This window comes from Heterodontus francisci, chromosome 8, assembly GCF_036365525.1.
Source record: "Heterodontus francisci isolate sHetFra1 chromosome 8, sHetFra1.hap1, whole genome shotgun sequence".
Classification (NCBI taxonomy): Eukaryota; Metazoa; Chordata; class Chondrichthyes; order Heterodontiformes; family Heterodontidae; genus Heterodontus; species Heterodontus francisci.
Window position 1 is genome coordinate 58,117,586 of NC_090378.1, and position 12,734 is coordinate 58,130,319.

The following is a 12,734-nucleotide window of genomic DNA, read 5'->3' on the forward strand; positions in this document are numbered from 1 at the left end:
TAAGACAGAGATGAGGAGAAATTCTTTCTCTGAGGGTTGAGTCTTTGGAACTCTCTTCCTCAGAAGGCGGTGGAAGCAGAGACTTTAAATATTTTTAAGGCAGAGGTAGATAGATTCTTGATAAGGGGGTGACAAGTTATTGCAGGTAGGTGGGAATGTGGAGTTGAGGTTGCAGTCAGATCAGCCATGGTCTTGTTGAATGGCGGAGCAGGCTTGAGGGGCAGAGCGGCCTACTCCTAATTCATTTGCTTGTATGTTTACTGAACAGCCCCAATAAAAAAAACAAATGGACAATATTTCACCTTTATTATTTTAAATCCAACAATCAAACCTAAATCAACATAAATTAAACATGCAATAACAGATAAATCAAGATCAATATATATAGTTTACAGATTGCATGTTAATTGTCAGATGCAGCAAAAGTAGATATCTCCGATTTACTGGGCAGTCCTCTCAGCAAAGATGGCACCAAACAGCCACCAAGTTCCTCAAAACTATCAACATCTTTAGGTTGATTGCCAACTCCTATCCTGCAAGATGTAGATATCGATGTAATGTCTTCTTGATAGTAAGCATTGCAGTCTTTCCTTCAACGTTTTGGTCTTGCCTCCCGAACGGCCTTGGCCCTGCTCACAATAGCCTTGATGGCGTGGTTCCACCGGTAACTCTTCAAGTGACTGAAAACAGCTGCCACAACTTGTATTTGCCAATGGCCAGCTTCCAGAATCAGGTTTCTATCTCTGCAGCCTCTCTGCAAGACAGTCTGCAGCCTGCTTGAACTCTGCAGTCTTCAAATGATTCTGTCTCTTATATGGTTCCCACCAATTTCAATTTCCCTAGAAGCCTGAAGTTTTAGCCTCACTTTCAAGGTAGGGTCTGTCTCAAAATAACAAGCTTTGAAATCAGCGTCAGTACACTTAACAGAATTCAACATGTCAACTTGAAAAAACAATCTGCACACACTCCTCCATCTGTCCTGCATCATACAGGGATGAGGGAATTTAACCACAAGTTTAGGTTGGAGAAGCTGGGGTTGTTCTCCTTGGCGCAAAGAAAGTTGTGGGGAAATCTGATAGATGTGTACAAGATTCTGGCAGGTTTGGATAGGGTAGTCAAAGAAAAGCTGTTCCCATTAGCTGATGGAACAAGGGGACACAGATTTAAGGTCTTGGGCAGGAGATGCAGGGGGATGTGAGGAACAACTATTTTATGTCGCGAGTGGTAATGACCTGGAACTTGCTGCTTATGAGGGTTGGGAAGCGGAGACAATCACTGCTTTCAAAAGGAAAGTGGATAGACATTTGAGGGAAATTAACTTGAAGGGCTACGGGGGTAGTGTAGGGGAATGGGACTGACTGAATTGTTTTGCAGATAGCCAACATGGGCTTGATGGGCCGAATGGCCGCTTCCTCTGCTGTAATGACTCTGTGGCTCTATATTTATGGTAGGCAGTGTACATAACATAATCCCACACCAAAGAATAGTTAATGAATGTGCCTTAGTAGTGCCCTACCCATGAATACTTAGCTAGTTAATATAATTATTCCTTACCAAGACTATTTTCTGTTAATATTTTATTCATTTTAGCACGTTGAAAGGGAACAATTTTTATTTGTAGTACAAAATTAAACTCATCGGCTCTCTGTCACAATCTTCATTTGCTGTCTACACAAAATCAGAAGTCACACACTTGTGATTATAATTCTTAGCTCATTTGATAAGTTGTGCAAGATGAAGGGTAGGTCGAATACATGTGACGAGATCCATAACTGAATTAAATTTGTGCTGACACCTTCAACATCGGAGAGTACGCTTGTACAGAATCATAGAAAGTTTACGGCACAGAAAGAGGCCACTTGGCCCATCATGTCTGCGTCAGCTGAAAAATGAGCTGGGGAGTCTAATCCTACCTTCCAACAATTGGTCTGTAGACCTGCAGATTACAGCACTTGAGGTGCATATCCAGATACCTTTTAAATGAACTGTCACAGGCAATAACTGTGATGGTCAGCATGACTTAGTTGATGTGGATTGTTTTTCTATATCGAAGAATTCAGCGGAAACTTTGTCTGCATTTCTTCTATGTTCCAAGTCTAGGGACACTTGGGCCCGTTGTAGTGCCCCAAATGCTGCTGGTTGGATTTTGCTCTGCATACATTTGACTGCCTGTTTGTCTGCACTTCAAAAGTAAGCCATTGGCTACGATATCATTTAGAATTATGTGCGGATGTGCTAAAGTGTTATTTAAATGCTATTTCTTTTTAACTGGCTATTGGCGGAGATCAACTTTGCTGGCTGTGACTATCAGCAGGCTGATGCTCGCTGTCTCACTATCACATCCAAGATTGATCCTATTCTTACCTGGTGTCCACGGGCATGCACTTTGTAGCAGAGTTCACAATATAGTGATCAAGAGTTGGTACCCTGGCTAATTTATTTTCTCCCTTCTCCATCTCATTGGTGCTGAGGAAAATTACAAAGGTTGCCCACTTCAACATAGACCCTGGGACCTTCTGGTCAATGTGGTTTAGTGTCACAACAAATGCTGCATTTAATTGACTAAGCTAATGGAGGATCTTACGCTATAACTAAAGATAAAAATACATTAAGGTATTAAAAAAAAATGCGACCCAGTAATTTTCCATCCTTTGTCGCAGAACAATTGCAAAATGAGGGGCTTGGAAGATATGTCTGAGATGTAAAAAAAAAGAATTATTAAAAAAAATTTTGCATTTGTATATCAATAGGCAAACTGACGGAGTGTTTGAATGTAGAAGGGTCATTCTTTATTGCGCAAATGCTTTATATCGTTCTCTGCCCCAATTTGAGCTTGCTTTGGCCAAAATGTGCATATCAATTTCCTTCAAAAATTTTAAGATAGGAAAATGCCCCAGAAATGTGAATCAGCCAAAAATTGGCACCAAGTCAAAGAAGGAGATATTAGAAGGAATGACAGATTATTCAGAGTATTTGGGTGGGCTTTGAGCAGCAGGTTTTGGGAGGGAATTACAGAGCTTGAGGACGAGACAACTGAAAACTCCTGTTTTGGAGTGAAGGAAGTGGGAGTGCAGGTCAGGTATTCTCTCTGTGACCCTCTGTCCTTTCAACACCTTGGCTTATGTGATCTCTTGCCCCACCCCCCAATTTCTTTGCTTAAAACCTATTATATTTCTATTTTTTGCCAGTTCTGATGAAGGGTCAATGACCTGAAATGTTTATCTGCTTCTCTCTGCCCAGATGCTGTCAGACCTGCTGAATATTTCCAGCATTCCTTGTTTTTATTTCAATACTTCATCCTCTGGGTGAAAATTAAAGGTTTTTGCATTCTTGTCTGCCCATTTTTTCATATTGGCTTGGGATGCTTTAAGGTGTTCCTGAGCCACACCGCAAGCTTTCGTGAGCCTTTCCTGGAACACAGATACATAGTCCAGTATCGAAGCTTCATTATTTTGTTGTAAGAATTTGTCTTTGAGTTTTAGCGGACCTCTTACTTCATGTCCATAGACCAGTTCGAAAGGACTGAAGCCTGTAGACACATTCGGTGAGTCTCTGGTGGCAACTAAAAGAAAATCTAGTCCTTTATCCCAGTTAAGCGGATATTCTAATCATTGTTTGAGAGTTTGGTGGTACCTCTCTAAAGCTCCCTGTGACTGTGGGTGATATGCTGAAGATTTCAACTGTCTAATGCCCAAATTGCCCATGATATCTTAGACATGAAATTAGAACCTTGATCCGATTGAACTGCAAGTGGTAACCCATATCTCGTAAAGAATTGGGTTAACTTTTCTACTATTTTAGCAATAATTGGCTTCAAAGGAATAGCCCCTAGAAATCGAGAAGCCGTATCCATGGTAGTAAGTATGTATTGATGTCCCGCTTTTGTTTTTGGCAAAGGTCCTACACAGTCTACCAATACCCTGCTAAGTGGTTCCTCAATCATTGCTATGGGAGCTAGTGGTGCTGGTTTTATGGTAGGTTGCAGTTTTCCCATGATTTGGCATGTATGGCATGTCCTACAAAATTATGTCTCATCCTCTAAGACCTGGCCAGTAGTAATGTTTGTTTATATGTGATTTAGTCTTCTGAATTCCCCTCTGTCTTGCAAAAGGAATGTCCTGTGCTAACCTTAATGCCTGCTGATATTTAGGTGACGCAACTATCTGTTTAACAGCTGTCCTGTCTTTGTCCACAGATCTATGAGGCGGTTTCCATTTCCTCCTCAAAACCCAGTCTTCAACATAATAGCCTTCTGGAACTCCTTTCGCTTCAGCTTCTGTCAGCCATCTGTGCTATTCAGTATAACTCTGGATAAGCTTGCTGTGCTGCAATTGTAGAAGATTTGTTAAACATCTCATTTGGATTAACTAAATCCCTAAATAAGGTCTCAGATACTCAGCTATCTGTGGTGCCACTTTTACCTCTGGCAATGGATCTTGTTTAGCCATTGCTCGGGTGACTACACACGCAGGAAATATTCCTGTAACTTGTTCCTATAGTGGTTCCATTTCCCTAATTTCACTTGGTTTCTCTGTAATTATAGGAGAAACTATATCTCCAACACAGAAGTCCTTGAAGCGGCCAACATCCCCAGCTTATACACACTACTGAGTCAGCGGCGCTTGAGATGGCTTGGCCATGTGAGCCGCATGGAAGATGGCAGGATCCCCAAAGACACATTGTACAGCGAGCTCGCCACTGGTATCAGACCCACCGGCCGTCCATGTCTCCGTTATAAAGACGCCTGCAAACGCGACATGAAATCGTGTGACATTGATCACAAGTCGTGGGAGTCAGTTGCCAGCATTCGCCAGAGCTGGCGGGCAGCCATAAAGACAGGGCTAAATTGTGGCGAGTCGAAGAGACTTAGTAGTTGGCAGGAAAAAAGACAGAGGCGCAAGGGGAGAGCCAACTGTGCAACAGCCCCAACAAACAAATTTCTCTGCAGCACCTGTGGAAGAGCCTGTCACTCCAGAATTGGCCTTTATAGCCACTCCAGGCGCTGCTTCACAAACCACTGACCACCTCCAGGCGCGTATCCATTGTCTCTCGAGATAAGGAGGCCCAAAAGAAAAAAAAAGAAATAGGAGAAACTGATACTTTTGATACGGCCAAATCATTTCTTAGGAGTAGATCAATTCCCTCTACTGGCAAACTGTGGACAACTCCAAAAGTTACCATCCCAGATATTAAGTCACTCTCTAGGCATACTTTATATAAAGGTATGGGTACATACTCCCCGCAAATTCCATTAACTAAAACTTTAGCGTTCAAGGCGCTCTCAGGTGGAAATTTTGTATCTTTCCCCAGCAAGAGTGTTTGGGTTGTTCCTGTATCCCTGACTATAATGATAGGTTTTCCTGCCTCACTTAAAGGATATGGAGTTACTTTCCCCTTTGACAAAAATTTGTTATAACTTTCAGGTATCTTATTCTTAACCTCTACGCTCTTTAGTTTTTGTATCTGGTTTTTCAGCTGTCATTAAAGCTATAGCCTGATCTTCTATACTCTGACAGAGTCTTTTCCTCTGCATTAGCTTTGCGTACCCCAACAGGTCGTATGGGTTTACCTTGCAATTTCCAGCATTCTGAACAACGATGACCCGTTTTGTGGCACACTTCTGCTTGTGAACCTCACTCCAACCCTCAGCACCTTCCTTTCTGGCCTGAGGAGGTGATCGTGGGGCACTCCCAGCTGTTCCTTCTTGTCCCTGACTACTTGCCTTCCTTTCACTCTCCCACTTTCTATCCTTCTCAGGTTTATAGGGGTGATGGACAAAAGGTTTTGGCTTATTCACAAGCTCAAAATCATCAATTTCCACTGCTTGCCTAGCTTTTAAAGCTTTCAGGTTATCTACATGAGTTCTCACTGCTGAAGGGATGGAATTTTTAAACACTTCCAAAAGAATCAATTCGTGAAGGTTCTCGTATGTGGTTTCCATCTTTAATGGCCGTATCCAACGGTCAAAATTAATTTGCTTCACCCTCTCAAATTCTGCATATGTCTGCCCAGCCAATCTTCGTAAATTCCGAGACTTCTGATGGTAAGCTTTGGGGCTAACTCATACACAGCAAGAATAGCCTTTTTTGCCATCTCGTAATATGCAGAAGCCTCTTCAGGAAGCATGGCATAAACTTCATGAGCTCTGCCTATCAACGCGCTTTGCTTAAGCAGTGTCCAGCTTTCCTTTGGCCATTTCTTCTGTTTGGCTACTTTTTCAAAGTATATGAAAATGCCTCTGTGTCCTTTTCTTCAAACTTAGGAAGAGCTTGTATAAATTTAAACAGTTTTTCACTGGGTCCTGGGCTGAATTCAGTTTCTTCCTGACCCGGATTTTCCCTGGAGTCAAGACCAATGCTTTGGCTTAGTTCCGTCTCTCTTAACCTCAATTCCCTCTCTTCTCTTTCACTTTCCCTCTGAAATGGTCTCTCTTTCTCCCGTTCTTCTTTCTCGAATTCAATTTTCTTCTTGCTGTTGCTTTTTCTGTTTCCTGTTGAAGCTCCAGTTGCCTCAACTGTAACTGAATTTTCGCTAATACCACTGCATCACACTCTGACTTATAACACCACCTTCTAATTCTAATTGTGGGGCTTTTAGGTCATTTATCACTGCTTTTTAGGTACCTGATTTCAATTCTAACCCCAATTTAGCTGCCAATTCTTTTAGTTTATTCTTGGTTAAAGTTGTCAATTCACTGAGGGATACCTTCTCCTTTTCCTGAAACTCTGCTACAACTGCTAATGCCATTCTGGTGGGATAGACTGTACCTTATTACACAAGAAACCTGTTTCCTTTTTTTTTTCCTAATTGGTGTTAGATTTGGATTCCAACAGTTGAGCACCCCAATTAATATGATTCCAAACGCAAGCCCCTAATTATTCTGATCCTGGACGAGACACCCAATTCTGTCGAGTGCCTCTAGGTTGCATTCACACGTGACATAATTTTTATCAAATGTAAGATCGGCATTTAAGAAATTAAATAGTATTTTATGTTTGTTCAGCTTATGCAGAAGTGTCATTATTGGGGAATGGAGCACTATTTCACTTAGTTTACCCATTGTTTGTGTTAAGCAGTGCAAGGTCAGATACAGTAAAGTCCCTATAACTTAGAACTACATAGCCGAAATAGTAGCAGACCACACCTTCATTATTTTGTCAAGTTCTGGACACTGAAATGAGGAACCATTCAAATATGAAAGACATTGTGGAGAAGAGTGTTAGGGTTGTGAGTAAGAGGGAAAACTAGTGACACTTGGGCATTTCAACCTGCAAAGGAGGCATATACGAACATACAAAAATGATAGGAAGAGACCTACTCATCTGTCCAGCCTGTCCAAAGCAGTTGCGATTCATACACTCACCACCCCAACTGTAAGCCATGTAATATCCTACAAAAAACAAAAACCCAAGCCAATTAGAAACAAAGATTTGCAGTGTACAAGGAGGCCATTTGGCCCATTGTGTCCATGCTGACCAAAAAAGAGCTATCCAGTCTAATCCCACCTTCCAGCTCTTGGTCCATAGCCCTGTTGATTACAGCACCTCGATTGCATATCCAAGTGTTTTTTAAATGTGATGAGAGTTTCTGCCTCTACCACACTTTCAAGCAGTGAATTTCACGCCCCCAACATCCTCTGGCTGAAAAAAATTACTCTTTAACTCCCCTCTAATCCTTCGAATTACTTTAACTGTCTGTTCCTTGGTTATTATTCGAGCACAAGGGAGCAAAATCTGGAAAGTTCCATTCCAATCCCCTTGTTGATCAGAACTAGTCCAGGAAATCTCTCTCGTCCTGATTAAAGTTACCAGGTACTGAACTCTTATCTTGCCCAGAAACAAGCCCAGCTCTCGCTTGAAGGAAGTTTGTGAATCTGCGTTCACTGCGCAAGCAAGCAACCTGTCCCACAAGCCCACTGTTCTCTGGAAAGGAAGAAACTCTCAACATTTAACCTAGTTCTGCCCTTCCATAACTTGAATGTGCCTCGATCCTTCCTAATCTAGTCAGTTGAAACAATTTGTAATTTTTTTCTCCATAAGAGAGGTGATAGAGATGTGTAATATAGTAATTGATATGGAGAAGGTTAAGCCAGAATGTTACTTTAAATTAAATTGGGAGTAAAACAGGGGGACATGAGTTTAAACTAGTAAAAAATAACAATGACTGGTATCAAAAGGTGATTCATCCTTCAGGAGGTGATCAATGCTTTGAATGAGCATCTGGACAGAATGGATGGAGGCGAAAATCTTGGAAATGTTTAAGAACCAGCTAGTTGTGACAATGTGGGGGTGGATGCAGGGGGAAGTGTAGGATTGTTTTGGATGGATGAAATAAGATGAGTTAAATTTCCACTTTCATCAATAAGTATCTTATAGTTTTGAACAGCATGTCAAGATGCAGAATAGACCTATTATGCTCCAGGCATGTGTTTAAACCCCTGATTTGGAAGAAGGGCAGTTTATTAATAATTCCCATACTTGCCACTTTATGTCCTGTTTGACTAATATTGCCAGGTTGCGTGGAGCAGTTTTATGCTGTAGTGCCTACACTCATTAGGGGGTGGATTAAAACGAGCCAAACTCATTTCACTTTATGGGTTTACAGCTAGCAACGAGAAGGCAAGTTTTCTCCCAACATTTCGGCTAGGATTAAGCCAAGAGCCCAGAGGTTTAAAAACGCTGCAAATTCATTGAGAAGGGGAGATAAAAGAGAAATGAGAATACATTGGAAACTGAAAAGCTACATGTTGAGTAAAGGGAACTGAAGAAAATCAGGCTCCTTTGGATAAACATGGGAAAACTGGACCAAAGCTGTTAAGTGCATGGTGAAACTGGTCTAGACCTCTTTTAGACAAGTAAATCCTGAAGACGAGGATATGGAGGAGCAAATCAGACTTAAGAGACAGCAAGTAGAGTAGTATAGGACCTGGGGTGTTGGCTCTGCTAATGCTTGTAACTCTTATACAGCTGAGTCAATGAGCATAGAGATTCTGAAACAAGCAAACATTAATTAGAAACATGACCAGGATACTAATACCATTCTGAAATTAACAAAAGCCTGATCTGATTTTTCTCTCTTTAAATTGTATTGTCTTCCAAAACCATTTTGTCTTGCAACTTTTCCCACTGCCTTAAAAACTGATTGTTTCTTCCCCCCCATCCCCAACTTTACCCCCAACCCAACCTGCAACAAAAACGTAAATGGTGGTAAAACACAGGTCAGTCAGCATCTGTACAAAATAAGACAGACTTTGTTTCAGCTACAACTAAATTCCTTTGATTCCTGCTTGGTGTTACAGCTCGTCATGAACAACAGCAGGGTTGAGATCAGGAATTCAGTAATGTGGGAGACTGGATGGAAATCCATATCTACCAATCTCTGGTATTGCATACTGGCAATCTACTGTGCGTCCAACTATGCTATCTTGCCACTTTTATTTAACTAGAAGATTGCCTCAGTTAAAATGTACTAAGTGCAGCTTAAATCCCAGTATATTCCACTTAATCTATGATTACTGTTCAGATATAAGACGATTTTCATTTTGACACTTTTCCCTTTTGTTAAAGAACTGGTTACTCATATAAAGTGGCGGTGGCTCTTTCCTTATTCCTTGGATGGCTAGGAGCAGACAGATTCTACTTGGGATATCCAGCATTGGGCAAGTATAATTTAAATGTTTTCAAATGCCACAATGATGTCCAGGAGTTGAATGCTTTTGTAACACATTAGGCATATAATAGAATGGTAGTTGATTAGCTTTTTCCATGTACACCATATGCATGGTGATTAAAAGACAAGAATTTCAAGGATTATTATTATTGCACCATATAACCCAGTTATACTGAATCTGGGACTTCTGAGCTAGTCTGCCTGTAGATTCTGAATCAGCAAAATTGAACTTGAGCAATGACGAAAATAAATGGTAAAACATGTATCGTTTGTATTAGACTATATCATAAGTGTATCCATGACATCGTACCACTGAGATGTCTTCCAAGGTTGGCTGGGAGTGTACTACAGGCCTCCAAACAGTTAGGGAGAGATAGAGAAGCAGATATGTAGGCAAATCTCAGAGGTGTAAAAATAATATGGTAATAATAGGGGATTTCAACTTCCCCTATATTAGAGGGGATAGCATTAGTGCAAAAAGCTTAAAGGGGGTGGAATTCTTCAAGTGCATTCAGGAGTGCTTTTTGAGCCAGCACGTAGAGAGTCCTACAAGAGGAGGAGCAGTTCTGGACTTAATCCTAGGGAATGAAGCCAGACAAGTGGCAGAAGTGACAGTGGGGGAGCATTTCGGGGATAGTGAACATAACTCTAAGATTTAAGGTAGTTATGGAAAAGGACATATAGGGACCGGAAGTAAAAGTACTGAATTGGGGGAAGGCCGATTTCAATACGATAAAACAGGATCTGGCCAAAGTGGACTGGGAGCAACTTCTTATAGGAAAATCTACATCAGATCAGTGGGAGTCATTCAGAAAGGAAATAGTGAGGGTTCATGTCCAACATGTTCCTGTAAAGGTGAAGGGTAGGACCAACAAATCAAGGGAACCCTGGATGGCAAAGGATATAGAGGATTGGATAAAGAAAAAAAAGGAGGCTTATGGCAGATTGAGTGCTGAAAACAGCGGAGGCCCTAGAGGAGTATAGCAAGTGTTGGGGAGTACTTAAAAAAAAAGTAATTAGGAGAGTGAAGAGGGGGCATGAAAAATCACTGGCAGACAAGATAAAGGAAAATCCCAAGGCGTTTAGTAAGTATTAAGGGAAAGACGATAACCAGGGAAAAAGTGGGGCCCACTAGGGATCAAAGAGGCAATCTGTGTGTGGAGCCGGAGGACATAGGTGACGTTTTGAATCATTACTTTTCATCTATTTTCGCTATGGAGAGGGACGATGTAGGTGTAGTGATCAGGGAGGGAGATGGTGATAGACTTGATTAAATTAGCATTGAAAAGGCGGAAGTATTAGCTGTATTAGCAGGCTTAAAGGTGGATAAATCCCCAGGCCCAGATGAGATGTATCCCAGGCTGCTATGTGAAGCAAGGGAGGAGATAGCAGGGGCTCTGACTCAAATTTTCAAATCCTCTCTGGCCACAGGAGAGGTACCAGAGGACTGGAGGACAGTGAATGTGGTACCATTATTCAAGAAGGGTAGCAGAGATAAACCAGGTAATTACAGGCCGGTGAGTCTAACGTCATTGGTGGGAAATTATTGGAAAAATTCTGAGGGACAGGATTAATCTCCACTTGGAGAGGCAGGGATTAATCAGGGCTAGTCAGCATGGCTTTGTCAGGGGGAGATCGTGTCTAACAAATTTGATTGAATTTTTCGAGGAGGTGTGTAGATGAGGGTAAAGCAGTTGATGTGGTCTACATGGATTTCAGTAAAGCTTTTGATAAGGTCCCGCATGGAAGATTGGTTAAGAAGATAAGATGTCCGTGGGATCCAGGGTAATATGGCAAATTGGATCCAAAATTAGCTTAGTGGCAGGAGGCAGAGGGTTGTATTTACGAATGGATGACTGTGGCCAGTGGGGTACCACAGGGATCGGTGCTGGGACCCTTATTGTTTGTAGTGTACATTAATTATTTAGACAGGAATATAGTAAGTATGACCAGTAAGTTCGCAGACGACACGAAAATTGGTGGTGTAGTGAGGAGGAAAGCCTTAGGTTACAGGACGATGTAGGTGGACTGGTAAGATAGACAGAGCAGTGGCAGATGGATTATTTTAGATTAGATTAGAGATACAGCACTGAAACAGGCCCTTCGGCCCACCGAGTCTGTGCCGAACATCAACCACCCACTTCTACTAATCCTACACTAATCCCATATTCCTACCAAACATCCCCACCTGTCCCTATATTTTCCCTACCACCTACCTATACTAGTGACAATTTATAATGGCCAATTTACCTATCAACCTGCAAGTCTTTGGCACGTGGGAGGAAACCGGAGCACCCGGAGGAAACCCACGCAGACACAGGGAGAACTTGCAAACTTCACACAGGCAGTACCCGGAATCGAACCCGGGTCCCTGGAGCTGTGAGGCTGCGGTGCTAACCACTGCGCCACTGTGCCGCACTGGAGTTTAATCCTGAGAAGTGTGAGGTGATGCATTTTGGGAGGACTAACAAGGCAAGGGAATATACAATGAATGGTAGGACCCTAGGAAGTACAAAGGGTCGGAGGGACCTTGGGGTGCTTGTCCATAGATCACTGAAGGCAGCAGCACGGGTTGATAAGGGGTTAGGAAGGCATATGGGATAATTGCCTTTATTAGCCGAGGCATGGAATATAAGAGCATGGAGGTTATGTTAGAGCTGCATAAAACGCTGGTTAGGCCACAGCTGGAGTACTGTGTATAGTTCTGGTCACCACACTATAGGAAGAATGTGATTGCACTGGAGAGGGTGCAGAGGAGATTCACCAGGATGTTGTCTGGACTGGAGCATTTCAGTTATGAAGAGAGACTGGATAGGTTAGGGTTGTTTTCCTTAGAGCAGAGAAGGCTGAGGGGAAGGGACCTGATCGAGGTATACAAAATTATGAGGGGCATTGATAGGTTAGATAGGAAGGAACTTTTTCCCTTAGCGGAGAGGTCAGTAACCAGGGGACATAGATTTAAGGTAAAGGGAAAGAAGTTTAGAGGGGGTTTGAGGAAAAGTGTTTTCATTCCGAGGATGGTTGGAATCTGGAACGCACTGCCTGAAGAGATGGTGGAGGCAGGA

At 42.1% G+C, this 12,734-nt stretch overlaps 1 protein-coding gene across 1 annotated transcript in view; it reads left to right on the forward strand.

Moving 5' to 3' along the window:
* The window catches only part of tm2d1 (TM2 domain containing 1), a 95,888-nt gene that overhangs the window by 18,654 nt on the left and 64,500 nt on the right, over positions 1-12,734 (forward strand). The window contains exon 4 of the mRNA XM_068037189.1: positions 9,567-9,658. Within this exon, the coding sequence (XP_067893290.1) occupies positions 9,567-9,658 (92 nt within the window). The remainder of the gene's footprint in view (positions 1-9,566; positions 9,659-12,734) is intronic.